Genomic DNA, 16,572 nt, shown 5'->3' on the forward strand with positions numbered 1-16,572 from the left:
AGGTTAGAAAGAGAATTATTAATTTTTATGATGCTTAGAATAGTAAACGAGCTGACGGCTCTACCTAATTGAGGGATAAGGTAAGTGTCGCTTTTAAAATGTAGATATCATGGACGTGATATAATACACTGATATTCATAGAACTCCATTGCTCAGGACTATGGTTTGATGCCTTCGTACCGTGTAATTTCACTGCCATACTCCATTCTTTAAACGGAAACAGCCATGCAAGAACGCCTCCTTCATAGCAGAAATACGAATAAGATAGAGGTATCCATGCAAACGGTTTTTACAAACTCTCCCACTAGAAAAATTATTCTTAATCTGTGGACGTTATCTTTGATTAATGCAAACCGATTTGAAATATTAATTTATAAGTAAAGGAACATATTTTATCGACAAATACTTTTTGCTTGAGCAAAAATCCGCTTAAAATATGGAAATTCACCTCGAAATAATACTAATAAACAATAATAATAAAAATCTATACACATTGTTTGCAGTTTTTACAATTGTATGGGCGTACCCAGGAGAGGGGAAGGGCAGCTGCCTCAAAGGGCCGAAAATTGTATGCATTACGATATATTATGCGTTACCTTTTGAAAAAACCGCGCAGTAAGCGCCAAAATAGTAAAAAATGTGTTCATAGGTTATGGTAACCGCATACCATTAGGTTGACCGTATGCTTGTTTGCCACCTCAGTGGTATAAAAAAAAAAACTTAAAATTTATTATATATGTTTTATCTTCATATGTCATAAAGAATTGGTCAATTTAATTGATTTTTCTAAAAGAAAGTGATTCTCAAATCGTCTCAGGTTTTTGTAACTTATAATAAAGGATTACATTACTAATACTGAACGGATTATGATTTACTTTTTTTTTATACAACTTAGAATGGCAAACAAGCTGACGGCCCACCTGATGGAAAGTGATAACCATCGCCTATAGACATGAGTAGTACCATGGACATAACAGAGCATACTGTTTCGCCCATGATACCCCCCATACGTTGCCATTCCTGAGGACTCAGGTGTTGTTCCTCTGTACCCAGTAAATTCACGCCATATCCCACCCTTCAAATCGAAACATAGCCATTCAAACACAACTGCTTCACGGTTGAAACACGAATGGGACAGAGGTACCCAAGCAATCGACTTTTGTACAAAGTCTACGAAGATGACAAATAAATATGCAGCCCGTCTGATGGTAAACGGTCTATGGACGCCTACAAAACCAGGGGCGTCGATTGAAATTTTTTTTTAACAATCGACCGGATTTACTCGATTCGCGTGTTGGCTTCATATTAATTTGTATCAAAACTGAACCTCATTTCTTTGCGAAGAAAAAACTGCTTGTTGTGAAGCAAGAACTACAATTTTGCAATTGTGTTTTGCAATTCGAATGTAACGTATAATGAACTATTTCATTGTTTCGTCGATTTGTTTTTTTTCTTCACGATCAAACCCATTTTAAGTGAACGATAACGTACTTATTTCGATAACTACACGAAGACAACAATTATCTACATACATATAATTCTTAATAATTAAGTTTATTAGCAAATTATCATATCAGTCGTTAATTGTCCACTGCTGGACATAGACCTTCCTACAGACTAAGCTATAAGGAACAGCCCGAAACCATCTACTATTATTAATTACTACTATTAGCAAAAAGATGTATGGTCCCAGCATAGAATAGGCCACCCCTTCCTTTCCCGTGGGTGTCGTAAGAGTGGGTGACTAAGGGAGGGCGAAGGATAGCAGCAGCATCCCTCTTAAAATATATACAAAGCCTAACTGCGTTTATCAATCCGTCTGAACAGCGTGGCAACTACTAATAAAACTTCCTAAGAGGGGGAGGCTTGTGTTCAGCAGTGGACGTTTAAAGGCGGATATGATTAACAAATAAACACAATAAATAACTACGTATTACGTTACTTACTATCTATATTTACTATATTTCTCTTGTTATAACGATTTATTAAATTACATCCAAATCAATGTAAAAAAATAAACTAAATAAGTTTTTAACTATTATCAATATTTTAACAATTCCAATTCCTTATTTAAAACATTGCAATTTATCCTAGGTATTAATATTATAAATGATTTTTATTTAAAGGTTTTTTTGTTATTTGTTACTCTACCTTACTCTTATACAGTTGAAGCGTTTTGTAATAACGACTTTTCGAACCCAGTAGTATATTAAAAAAAAATACTATTTAAAAGTGCTTGTAAACAAGTCTCTTTGAGTAAAAATTATTAGAATGAAATTTAATTCTCAGATTCAGGCATGAATACTTTTTATTCATCAATAATCAACAAATCATATAATGTAGTAATAATTGGTCATAAATTGCAATGTTCTAACTTCTGTTATGGATAATAAACATTTAAATACTGATTTGTTAAAGGTCACGACTAACGAAATGAAGTCTCATTTCTTTTCATTAAACAATCTATTTAAGCTAGTTTTGAAAATACTACTGTAATTTGTAAAAGTCTTAGAAGCTCGTAACTGAACACGATTGTCTCCATATTATAAAACAATTCCCCTCGATGTCTGTCTGAACACATATACATATAGCTTGCGATGTATTTTCTTTTTTTATAAATTCCTGTGTAGGTCACATTATTCATCGCTGCCACTCCGTCTGATTGCACTGAGTGGCTAATGTGTGTTGAAGATTTACAATTGCGTTTACGTTTGTAGAACGTCATACTATATTTTATATGGATATCAGAGTTTCGGAAACCATCCGCTAGAGGCGCAGCTGAGTACAAATTCTAAATACAAACGCGAACGCAGTCGTTCTTATTATAATAATAAATCTATGGTCCTCACGTTCACACTGGCCACTCAGATTCTAAAATTGCATGTACTTAGTTTGGTTTTAAAGAAGAATGCTCATCTACATTTAGTAAAGAACATCCTTCTGCCTGTATGCTATCCCCAATTCCAATAGGAGTATTTCTTTTCGTGGTCTTTTAAGATGGATCTAATATTAGTATTGGCATTTTGCAACTCTTTCCTTTTCTCTTTCTCCATTTTAATAAGTTCCAAACCACGTTTGGCTGCGCAGTGATACCGTTGGCTAAGGGACGCCTCGGTTCCTTTAATGCGTGGGATATGGCCGGTGTATCCAGCGATTGGTGGGAATTCTGGTGATATTGTATTATCTGTAATTATAATAGTAAAGATATAACAAAATATACTAAAGAAATATTGATTACCTAATAATTAGGCATGGGTAATATGTATACCGATCTGATATGTATAATATATACACATCAGATCGGGTTCCTCTGGATATTGATGGCGGAAAAAAGGTCATAACCAATTTCGATATCGCCCATATCGGTCGGATATCTATTTTCGAATATGTTAAAAGTCTGTTATCGAATATTATTTTTTGGATTACAGAAACATATTCGTTATTGGAGCATCATATACCTAGGTATATATATATATATATATTCCTACATATTATGGTATTCCCCACCTCTACTTATAATATATACTTATACTATAGGAGAATTTTAATGCAATGAATTTGATTAAATTTGCCGCTGTTGTCGAGATCCCGCTTTTTTTAGTTTCCTTACATCTTAGTAATATAATAAAATGGTAACTTGATGATATCTGTACATAAGAGATATTTAACAAGCCAAAAGAATATTTTTTATTAATGTCTGTCTGTCTGTTTTTGGTCTACATTTTTTTGTATTACTAACTACTGCAATAAATTGAATGCAGTTTGTATAGTTATATTTATGAAGATCTAACTTAAAAACTGGTGTATTTCTTTATTTTGATATGCCATCTGGAATTGGTCTAAGGATTTAATTGATTTTCCTACTTCTAAAATCTACGCGTACGAATTAGTGGGCAAAAGCTAGTCTGGAATAGACAAACCTTTGTATTTATTGATTTCTCTAAATCTGCTAAGATCACGTCTTATTTCGTCTCTAGAGTGAATGGTTTCCATTTTGGGAGCACTCCGTGACCTGGCATAGGTTTTGTTCAAATCTGTCTTGCGTCTCATCTCCCTCTGTCTTTCTGTGAAGTCCGCCATACAATCGTCGGCCGAACGGCCATAGGATTTGCCATATCTGAAATGAATCAAAATATTTCACAAAAAAAATCTTTCTATTTAAAGTAAACCACATTGGTTTAAAAAGAGAAATGAAAGGGATTAATATCGAGCACGAATGAACATACACATGTAAACATGTTGGTAGGAACGGTATTAGACGGACGTATGAGTACATTATGTACTAAAAAGCTGCAAGTTCATGTTAAGAGGTTAAGTTAAACAGTTTTAATTAGGTCAGTTTGTTTACCATTTCGAGTTGCTTAAAAAAAGAAATAAACGAAGAGCTTGTATAAATCTTTTACTGAAATAGGTGTTATATTCGTTCGTTTGGTGTTTTTTGATTTCGCAGTTTACGTGCCGAATAATTAATACTAAACTCCAAACTGCGATTTAATAATTTGCCTGAAGGTGCCTTGTTTAGCGGTGAAACATGTACTGCAAAACGTGCGTGGACGAAATGGCAGTCGGAGATTGAGAGCTAATATGGAAGGTTGTAGAACTTCTGGTAGTAATGATGGTAGTTAGTCTTCGAGTGTTGGCAGTCACACACATACTAGTGGTAGCGAAATTAAACAAAATAATCAAATAACTTGTATGAATTGATTTATGTATGTGTGTGTGCAAAGAAGGAAGGAAAGGTAATCAGAGCTTTTATGCGTATTACTATTCCTATTTCCTTTATCTTTGTATAATGGTGGAAATTTCCATCATAACATTGAGTGCCCAAAAATTATTTAAAAAAACAAGTTCACTTTAAGTTGATCGTGTCTGGATACCTTTTAATGTCCATTGCAGAAAAAAAACATCGCTGTCAAATTTATTTTTTAACTATTTTTTCCTTTAATTTTGAACATGAATTATATCACCTTGATTTATTTCACCAATAAAAAAAACATGCAATAAGAGTTAAAGCCTACATAGATGCACACATTTTAAACTCCATGGTCCGGCATCTCTTTTGAGTTTCAGGCTTCTTAGATAAACCATTCAGAACGAACGAATTGTCAATTCTAACCTGAAGTTCATACCGGGCACGTATCCCGTGTAGCCGGTCATGTATGCCGTCTGTCGGTTGTGCAGCCCGTCGTACACGTCCTCTTGAGGGTTGCGGTGACGCGGCATATTCTCCAGCTCGTAGTTGTCTCCCGGCCGATACTCTAAAGGCTTGCTGTGGGTTGAAATTGAAATATTAGATTAAAAGTGTTATCCCATTATAAAAAGGCAAAAGGCTTCCTCCAACTGCTTCTACTTTTTATGGTACTAGTTTACCAGTTATCCTTGAATCGGTCTATATTGTTTCTTGATCGCATACGAGATCTACCGCGACCGCTTTAGGTATTTGTAAGGAGCCAAATTATATAAATTTTGACAATCTGTCCCTTGCCATGGGATTCATTAGTACTGTGTTGTTCTTTCTGTATTGGTGAGACAGGGTAAAATATGAGTACCTCATTGTTATTTATTCTTCTTAACAAGTCCACAGCTGGGTATAAATTTCTCGTCATAAAGAAGGATTCAACATACTATTACCACGTTGGACAGGCGGTTTGGACGGAATTGAAAATAGTCGCTAAGAAATAACGACTAAATGAATTTACTGAACCGAAATTGAGATAATTTGAGACTCAAGAATATATAGAAGGACATATTTGCGATATAGACGACGATAAGATGATACATAGACTAAGTTGGTAGTCATAGAATAGAATAGAAGATATTTATTGGCCAACATAATTTAAAAGTACAGAAATGAACGGTAAAAGTGATTCTTGTCCATAATAACAAGCGATCGTTGTTTATAAAAAGAAATAGGATTTTGTAATAAAACAAATGCAACCACATATAGTTTCGATTAGTGATTAGTTATTCATGTGAATAGTTACATAATTGTATAATTAAAATAGACTTAGACGTATTTATAGACTTCTTAATCTAAGGTTGATAATACCAATCTGAGGTAGTAACCACGTAATTATAATTAATTTTTTATACCTACACATTTTGAGTCTGAAGGTCACCATAAGTTATGTAAGACTTAAAATCTTACTTGAATAATCCTTTTGAGCGTATTTCCCGTAGAATTTGTCTTGTATTGTCACCGTAGCATTTGCCGAAGCGAAATTTTAACATAGGACAATGTCCGGTATATCTGAAAAAAAAAAGAAAAAAAAACATTAAGATCGTTCTCTTTTTAACATGTACTAGTTTGTAAAAAAAATATCAAAAACGCGTATTCCGTTACATTTAACATCAAAATGTTTGTGTTTATCATTATTTTAGCGTTCGTCGTGGTTTACTACCTCGATCTTTATTTTCGATTCAGTTCAGTTCAAGTTAAATGAACCTTAGTTCAAATGGACAATACAAAGTTATTTCGATTTGAATTCCAACAAGTTTCACGACAACGATAATGTCGTTATCATACCAAGTTTATGTGATGGTGTATTCCAATATGTTCGTTGCAATGTGGGCAATCTTACATCTTATTATATATTACATATCTACACCATTATATATCTACACTAATATTATAAAGAGGAAAGATTTGTATTTTTGTGTGTATGTATGTTTATAATGAATAAACTCAAAAACTACTTTGCTGATTTCAAAAATTCTTTCACCATTAGAAAGCTACATTCGCCTATAGGCTATATTTATTGCTAGAAAAGATTAGGAATCCTTACTAAAACTTTAGTAACGTAACTCAAGGTGTAAAAAGATGCTATAAAATATCTTTCGTCGCGTGCGCTGCGGAAACTATTGGTGATAGAATAAAAGTATGTTCTACAATATTGAAGAAAATATCAATAATTACAATAACTTCGCGATACTATATATCCAACTAATATTGTTATGTTACAATAACCACTTTTTAAAATGTTGTAAAAATATCCACCACCAATATGCAAAGCCGGGACGGGCGGCTAGTCTTATTATAAATTATTAGCTTTTTGTCCTTTGCTTCGTACGAGTGAATTTCAGAAGTAGAAGAACCAATAAAATATAATGATTCTAATTGGTGTGTCAAGGTAATATATACCAGATTTTAAGTTAGACCTTCAGGAACAGAATTTTAAAAGTCACATCTGCGTGATGCCGGAACAAACATATAGACATAATTTCAAAAAAATATCGTTTTAGCTTTTTTGCTCTTACTCAGACCCCTTATATCAATTATACAACAAGAAAAGTATCATCGACAATCCACTGTACTCATGTAACCTATGATCGCTCCGTCAAGAGTGTACGAATAAAGAGAGCGAGATATTAATTATTTTTTAGTATCTGAATACCAGACCGTGTAGGTCCCAGCATAGAATAGGTCACCCCTTCCTTTCCCGTGGGTGTTGTAAAAGGCGACTAAAGGAGCTTATGGTGGAGGGATGGGCAGCACCTCTTAAAATACCACCAAAAGTCAAACTGCGTTAGCCACTCCGTCTGCCAAGCATGGTAACTATTGGCAAAACCTCCTTTATGGGAGAGGCTATGTTCAGCATTGTACAGTTAAAGGCTAATACAACAACATATAACATACTAACCAACCCTTGTGCATCGTTTAGTTACAATTTTATTATATTAGTGAAATATATACCAGGCTTAGTAAAGGGAATAAGATGGGAGAAATGTAATAGTACTACCAGAACTATGTTAAACTTTAAATGTTTATTTATTCAAATCGGTTCTAAACAAGGTTTAATATCCAATAACAAAACAGGATTGCGTTTAAATCATATTTATTTCATATATCTAGTGAATTCTCCACACACCAATATTTTGCCGATAACGAGAAAATTCAATCAGAAAACGTATCAGGGACAATCTTCGTAAGCGAAGCAATAACCCGACGGCGGGTGTAGTACGAAGGGGAAATCGCAATCGCAGCGCGACCAATCGCATATTGTGCCCATAGATATTGCTACAGGTTCGTCGCAAGTCCTCTGCGACGGTGTCGGACGGCACTCGCTGTTAAAACGGTGCATATTTTCCGGGCATTCCTGAACGCCTGTAAATTGAGTTATAGGGTCATATGAGATCATTTGGCAGTATGCCAGTTAATCAAACCAATAGCTCGTTTCTCAATTAAGATTCCTTACTGCGATAAGTCAAATAGAGCACGCGCATAAATCTTTATGATATTCGTTATCGTTATGTCAATCTATTCATCATTTAGACTAAACAGGTGTACCATTATCGTATGTCGGTATAAAATGTATCCTGAGTCATTTACGTTCATTACCCGTTTAAAACATTTGGAAAGGCAATTCGCAGTCGAACGGTTAACATTTGGCTCCGAGAAGCGATCTAATAATTTGCCTGAAGATGCCACGTTTAGAGGTGAAACACGTGTCGCAAAAAGTGCATGAACATATAGCAGTTGTAGATTGATGGCTAACATGGAAGATTCTGGAACATCTAGTAGTAATAGTGGTGGTCAATCTTCGAGTGTTGGCAGTCACATATATATTAATGGTAGTGGATTTAAACAAAATAATTCTAATTTCTCGTCACACCTTTACATGAGGGTTCATAGACCAAGCATAGTACTCGTACCTGCAGTTGAAAGTTCTAATTTAATACACAGCATTTGTCTGTAGCGGTTATATATCATCTAGAATAATGGCACCAAGTGTTATCTACTATGTTCAAGCATAGATAGAGTAATAATACTGTTGGTTATAGAGTTTAGGGGAAGATATGGAATCCATCTCGCGTTAGCAAATGGTTATCTGCCTATCTAGTAAATATTTATTAGATACATTTTACAATTATTTACACTCCTTGAAAATTGTTCCTTTACTTTTGTAAAAACTCACTACTTACAACTTCCGTTGTACAATAGGCAGCCTGGTTTCCCTATTTTTGCATAGTACATAGTTTCAATAACTTTCACAAAACATAGGAACAGTACCGTATGCTGCATTGTCTATAGCGCGCTCGTCTTTTTACTGAAATGATTGAATTTGTTTACGTAGTTTGAAGTCTTTAGTCTCGAGTTGTTTAGTACTATGCCAGTAACAACACTGTTCATATCCTGTTTTGTATTTTTTTTTTTTTGTAAATCTCAGTGTTCGTAAAATAACTATAAATAAAATAACACAAATGTATATTAACCAATGCAAAAATACAAGAGAATCTAACCCTGCAATGATGTATTTACCTGAATGATTTTTCATAATAATTTAAAATTAAAATAATTTTATAATTTTCCTGTAATCGCAGGAAATATTAGCTTATTTCGGGAAGTAAACATTAGGAACGAAAATAATCACCTGTGGACGTATACGTCCACAGGTGATTATTATATCTATATATAGATGGGTGGACATCCTTTGGGATATTTAGAAGGCATCTACTTAATAAATTACTGTATCTATCATAAAAGTAGATAAATAAATTTAATGCTATGTTTTTGTATTATATCCATTTCGTTATATGAAGATATTATTTGGAATTGACAATTAAGAATAAATATTTATTAAGTATTAATAATTATTCAGTGGTCTCTAATTCTGAATATCTATGAACCTACTACACTATCACAATCAACGTTGCTAAAATCTACTCGTCGATATTTACCAAGTAGTGTTATTTTCACTTTAATTATATTTTAATCTTATAAAACTTGCCTCGTACATAGGCACAGTTCTTTTGTAAGTTTAAATATTAGTTAAGTCTATTGAAATTAGGGCGTAATTTTTTATGGCTTGAAATTGAATACTAATCCTATTGTATATTTTATTAGGTTACGCTGGCATTGAGAGATGATATGTGAAAATAAAGTCAGGTCACTTGGACGATCGAACCAAATTCACGGTGAATTCCAAGCGGTCGCGTGGAACTTAACCTCACAGGGTTATATTGCTAGTAATAAAGGCGCTAATTAACTAACAATCCCTTTCTTTCGTAATCTCGTAGATAGTAACAAGAATAACCCAATATTATAATAACAATTGAACTATTTTCCTCACGTAAACTGCTATGCTTACGCTGATCGAAATTTAGCAAAGTACAGTAGATGTTATAAAAGGTATGAGTTACTTCTATCGTTATAGGTAGGTACCTATAAGAATATGTGATTGATATATGTTGGCTTTTGCTTAGCACAATAAATATAAGAGATGAAGCAATTAGCTTGCTTCTCTTATCTTATTCTCCTATCTTACAGATCCCAAAGTTAAAAATAACTTTCCAAATTTAATCACACCAAATGTCTACTCTTAGCTATAAAATAATGCCACCAAAGCTGAGTGATGGCATGAGTGTTGATGGAAGACGATAAAAAAGTTAAAACATTTTAGGCCGACTCAAGAAAATGAGATGTTTAAGGGTAGGACCATAATTATGAGCGAGAATTTTTTTCCCTACAAATTTATAATATATAATAAATAACAGGAGAACAGATTTTTTTTATTTGTTTTCATAATATATTTTATTAGAATTTTCAAAATTCACTTTTTTATTTTTCTTCAAAAAGTTCCTTATTTTGTGGGAGTCTCACTCTCTTTGATTTCCTGGAAGCCTTGTTCCGTGTCCTGTCCCGGATTTTGCCTTTGAAGTTTTGCTGGCACGTCTTGAAGTCGACACAAATATTCTTTATCTCGTCCAGGAGTAAGTCACCGTTGCAATCACAACGGGACCAACCGCAGGTGTGACCTAAAGTTAATTATTATATTTTATTAGCTTTACCCCGCAACTTTGAACGCGTGGGTTTTGGAAGTAGATGACCACTTATAGATGGTATATTAAAATAAAACGCATCCAATTTCCTGCTGTAGGTTTTGTATGTTGCCGGAACAAATATACAGACAAACAGACAAAAAGCTCTTAAATTTATTGTTTGAATTTTTATTGCTCTCATTAAAGTACCTCATACTTACACTAGAGTAATTAAGTTTTGACGTCTCGAATAACTTTTAAAATTCCATGCCCTATTTTACAGTCATATTAATTAAAATTTTTTTGACAATAAAATTGATATTTTATAATATAAAAAAATGTTGGCCCCAAATTTGCGCCCTTAAAATCTGCCGCCCTAGGCTTCAGCCTTCTCAGCCTGATGGTAAAACCGTTACTGCTCATATGATTTTTTCTAAATCACATATTATAATGTCGCTCACATCAGGTGTGAGTTTCTAATCAATGTTGCTTATATCGGATTCGATATTTGTATGATGGCTTCCTAAAAAAAGGTCTTCACCATCCGTATCGGGTCTTGCATCAACTTAATAATATTCCAAAAGGAATACAAGTCCACCAAAAATTCCTATACGCACCAAGAATATTAATTTCTGGATGGTCACACGTGCGCTGAGATAATGTATCTTTGTCGCATCGCGTATGGTAAGGGTGCATATTACGAGGACAGTGAGAAACGCCTGAAAAGAAAATTGCATGCGACATAAATAAAAGTAGGTTTTATTTTAATGGTAAGTGGTTACCGTATAAGAATGCGTGCAATACCAAATCCTATTTATAGCAAGCGCTACATTCAGCATTCAGTGTCGCTGAAGATTAGTAACTAAATGTAGCAACCACATTCAAATTTGATTGCATATTTTATATTGACTGTTGAACTTCATAGTGATAGCTTGAAACGATATAAAGCGATTGTTATTTATGAAGCTTTAAATGTATGATATATGCCAGATACCTACTCAGAATGTGGCGTTAATCTAAGATTAATAGTTGCAGTACTCAGTAATTTCAGTGATAAACTCTTATCTTCAATCTTCAAATTGGAATATTAATAAACGTGGTAGTCGCAATAATTGTTTCATATCAACTAATACCACAGTATAAGAGTAGTTCTATATACTGTGGTAATACCGTAGCTAGGGGATATTCTTTTTTTAAATATATTTGTAGTATACATAACCTACATTTCAATACGAGAGATTATTTTTACATTATAAATAGGTATATATTGTTACTCTTGATGAAATTGAATGAACACTCTTAACAATAACTTATGGGGTGTATTTCGTCTAATTTGTGACTTGGGAAATCTACTATAAGTACTCAAGGGACCACGCTAGGATACGGTGTTTCCTTAACTATTGACTTATATAAATTATGTTATTCCCCAATGAATATCACTTATTTTTATACTCTATTTACCTAGATAACTTCTAAAGAAAGTTACCAGTATAAAACAATTTAAGTAAAGGTATTTAAATATAATGCCAGAGTAACTTCGTACACTACATACAAAAGTAATAAAGTTAATATTATAAAATATACTTACACTTATTTGCAAAATACAAACATGGCGTCCTGAAATATAGTCCGTTTACGAAAAAGGTTGAGAAAAACAGTACACATATCCTCCAGGCCATTATTCGCTTTGATGTTAAATGTAGCAGTTTACCACTAAACGTTCTTACGGTTTACGATTTTTCCATTTGCTGCATTGTTTTCAAAACAGATGCTTCAATGTTTTGTGTTAGCTCTATATACCTCTCATACAATACGTGAAATAATTGTTTTATTGATTTTTTCATTGCTCATTGTTTTTAATTTTAATTGATTTTGAATTTGTTGCATAGACAGGTTGACCTCTATGCGGTTTCCCTTGCAAACGATTATGGTTGATTCCTAGTGAATTTGTCACGATATGCCAATTGAGGGCATATCATGAAATGTTTTCCAAAATTTCGGGGTTGAACAAAGTACTAATTTCATGCTAAAATTACAATTAACATACCATTTATAAATATTTAAAATGTTAATAACGTTGCTTTGGATTTTTATGGTAGGATTTATGACGAACGAAATGTTAAGCTTCATTTATTTGACCGATTTTGGTATGAACAATAACATGTAATTGAGTCCAAAATTCAGAATTTCATTTCATGGTAGAATCCGAGATCTATACCTATAACATAGTCGGAATTATCACAAAATCTTTTTTAAAAATCTTAATATGAAACTAAAGAAAAAAATCAGTAACTTTACTTATGACTTTTATATGAATTTAACGAGACCAACATGTATCTGCAACAAAAAAAAAAAAAAAAACATATAAATAATTTAACTATTTAATCATGTATACCCTTAAAAGTTTACTACTGGTTAAACGGTGCGTCCCTCTGTAATATCAACTTTCATAGCTACAAATTGAGTTTCTTAATAAAACGACTGACTATTCGCAAGTTTCCAAGTATCACCGAAGCGACAATAGTTAGCGATACCAAACGAGGTCGGATCACGAAATGGATGGCCTATTTAGTATGGTAAATATAGGATTTTATATACGTATGTATAAATATGCTATATGGGCTGCCATCAAAATCATTAACATCCTTTTCTGGGTCGAAAAACGACATGAAATGTAGAGTTTCCCATACTAACTTAACAGATGTACAATTTTAGTATGATAGGCTATATAGCCTAACCGTGTGGTTTCGACATAGAATGGGTGGGTGTTATAAGAATTTAATGGCCGAGGGATAGACAGCAGCGTCAAATCAAATAAAATCACCAAATTTAATCGCCTGCCAAGCGTGATAATTCCCTAAAGGGGAAGGCATATGTTCAGTAGGGGACTAAGGGGACAGTTAACGGCTAACATGATGATAATGATGATATAGAGATAGATTATTTGAAAAAAGGTTCAATTTTTCAGGTTGAATACTATCTTGAAAAGATGTTCAATCGTTATATCGATTACAAAATAAGTGCAGAATGTAACAGAATGATTAATAAATTTATATAAAATGTAATATTAAAATTGTATGCAGGAAAAAAGATTTCGAAACCCTATTAATGAATCTAATTATAATAAATGAATTAACACTAAAGATTTCGTAAATTTTTCTACTGTATACTAAATACATGTATACATACATTCGATTTAATAATATTCCTGTCCTTTATAGTGAGGTAAAAAAGTTTGCCAAACTGTCGTCGAAGCAAATGGTACATTATTTCTGTTTACCATTGTTGTTTGTTTGTAACTATTTATTGAGCGAATGTAAAGATAAAATACAACTGTATTTTGTCATATCTGATGATTTGTATAAAATAATTAAATTTGACTTATTTCTGAAATTATAATTAAAAAAAAATAAGTATCCGTACCTACTTGAACATTTAGCAATTTTCTGTGATGATAATTTAATATTTAATTGACCCAAAAACGACTCTAGTCATTATTTATTTATTTAAACTTTAATGAACAGAAAAATTCTATGTAAATTTGGCGGACTTAACACCGGACGGTGTTCTCTACCAGTCAACCATTGGAGAAATAAGATGGCGGTGCATTATTGAATAGAGAAAAATAAATTCATACTTGATATAATCATAATCAAATTAATATACGAACAACTGAGACTAAACTCTATAGATTAAAAAAAAAAGCATAAAAATCAGTTCAGATTGAATCGTGACACAAAAAAGTCAAATTGAGCATCTCCTCTTTACTGAAGTAAAAAAAAAAAAATACATCATTAAACGTGACTCCCGTCTATCATGCTTGTCTGTTACAAAGCGACCTTAGGCCGTGTACAGATAGCGTGCCTGGCACCGAAGTTCCCGCATGCGGCCTTTCTACGCCGAATGGGAGATAACTAAGCTCGTTGTTCGCTGTAGTTGGCACTAGCTGGCGCGTATGAGATATGCTGAACTTTGTATAAATTAGTTTTGATGAGATTGATCTGACATCATCATATCAGCCTTTAACTGTCCTTTGTTGAACATAAGCCTCCCCCTTGGGGCGTTTTGTAAGTAGTTGCCACGCTTGGCAGGCGGATTGGTAACCGCAGTCAGGCTTTAGAGATGTTTTAAGAGGGGCACTACTGTCCATCCCTCGCTCTCCCTCAGTCAGCTATTACTACACTCACGGGAAAGAAAAGGGTGGCCTATTCTATGCCCGGACCACATGCTCGGCCACGGCCATAGACTTTATACTGCTTTTGTATTTATCAGGAGTGAAATATAAGCTGACATCCTCTTTTTTGAATACAATTGGGTCTGCAAACAAGGATATGGCTTGTCCAATGGTAAGCGATTAGTGTATGGACTTGCCTATGACACTTGGGAAATAAAATATTGGACGTCATTCGGGTGAGCTATCTAATATGAAACAAAATGAAATAGAATTACAAATATTTTTGACGTTAATAGTCTAAATTTATGGACTAATTTTCAAGAAATTATTTACGTCGAATGCGTCTATACGTATGTTCGCTTTCAATATGTTGCAAGTGGAATTCCTCTTTTATGTAACTTATAGAAAATGGTAATCGTCGCTAGTGTAAAGGCAATCACCCTTTGGCAAGAGTATGCAAAAGCTAAATTACCTTGCATTAAACAAAGTGTTTTTAAGATTTTCTTTGATCTCGAAAATGCCATGGGATAATGTATAAAGCATTTAGGGTTCCGCTGTATTCTACCATAAATTTCGTGTAAGTAGATTTCTTATTTACTCAAGGACAGCAAATATTTGTCAATGATTGTAGAAATAAATATACAATATGTAATGGTAATAAATAATAGTAATCTACAGTTACACCAATTGCAATAGAACCAGCCTAGAATTGAAAAAGAGTAAATTTAGAAAGCTTCATAAATTGATTTAACCGGGAATCAAACCCGGGGCCTCATTGAGGTAAAACAACTTGTCTATCATATTTACTGCGCCATTCGTGGCGCAAAGTAGTTATTAATGATATTTTGACTTTTTCAAAGTTCTCAGTTCGCCTGTAATTTTTTTATATCACGCGATATCTTCAATTTACAACTGTCACAGTCCCATATATATTAATTTCGTCACAGGAAATTTTGTTTTTGTGATGCAAAATCTTAAATTATTACGTAAATTTATTATGATGCACTTATACTATTGGCACCATTTTAGACATCATCCATCCACGGTTGGACATAAGCCTCCCCCATAGACTGCCATAAAGAACGGTCCTAGGCCACCTACATCCACTGACTCGCTGCAATGCACTTCAGGTCGTCACTCCATCTAGTGGGGGGTTGTCCCACACTGCGTTACATTATGTATTATATATAGGTATATTATGAATTAATACGTTCTTTTTTTGTCTATTTAAAATAAATAACATTTTTTTCTCTTTCTAATGGCGAGGAATATTTATAAATAACGAAGACACAGGATGTGTAAAAGGCAATAAAAAACTATTTTGTATTGTAATGTTTCTCGATAAAGGCACAGATATTCAATACAACGTACGACCTGAACAAGTTCGTAAGTAAAATCTCTTATGTCATGTAAAATGTCTCATATTTAATGATAAAATTGATGTGAGCTTTCACCGACTTCGGGAAGGAAAGTTGAATATCTGAGGTACTGAAGAGTTCTAAAAGTTTGAGTGGATATGACAAGCTTTGAATAAAGATAGAACAAAGGGAAACAAGTAACTTACTGAACAAAGATAAATGAGTGTACAATATAATATTTATCATCTTTCTGATGAACGTTTTGATGGATAGATGCAAAGG

General features: G+C 33.4%; 2 protein-coding genes across 2 annotated transcripts in view; both read right to left on the minus strand.

Annotated features, from left to right (window-relative positions):
* Window positions 1–565: 565 nt before the first annotated feature.
* Window positions 566–16,572, minus strand: part of LOC113513317 (protein FAM166B-like) — a 29,433-nt gene continuing 13,426 nt past the window's right edge. Inside the window, exons 2-5 of the mRNA XM_052894084.1 lie at window positions 6,149–6,250; window positions 5,117–5,269; window positions 3,921–4,117; window positions 566–3,184 (exon numbers count right to left, since the gene is read on the minus strand). Of these exons, the coding sequence (XP_052750044.1) occupies window positions 2,952–3,184; window positions 3,921–4,117; window positions 5,117–5,269; window positions 6,149–6,250 (685 nt within the window). The 3' untranslated portion in view covers window positions 566–2,951. The remainder of the gene's footprint in view (window positions 3,185–3,920; window positions 4,118–5,116; window positions 5,270–6,148; window positions 6,251–16,572) is intronic.
* On the minus strand, window positions 7,728–9,177 carry LOC128200489 (uncharacterized). Its single transcript, XM_052894085.1, has 2 exons — window positions 8,923–9,177; window positions 7,728–8,104 (listed from the first exon to the last, which is right to left on the minus strand). The coding sequence occupies exons 1-2, from the start codon at window positions 9,020–9,022 to the stop codon at window positions 7,911–7,913; spliced, it is 294 nt and encodes a 97-aa protein (XP_052750045.1). The 5' UTR covers window positions 9,023–9,177; the 3' UTR covers window positions 7,728–7,910.

The sequence above is a fragment of the Galleria mellonella genome, unplaced genomic scaffold (genome assembly GCF_026898425.1).
Source record: "Galleria mellonella isolate WM207_F2 unplaced genomic scaffold, CSIRO_AGI_GalMel_v1 utg19, whole genome shotgun sequence".
Taxonomy (NCBI): Eukaryota; Metazoa; Arthropoda; class Insecta; order Lepidoptera; family Pyralidae; genus Galleria; species Galleria mellonella.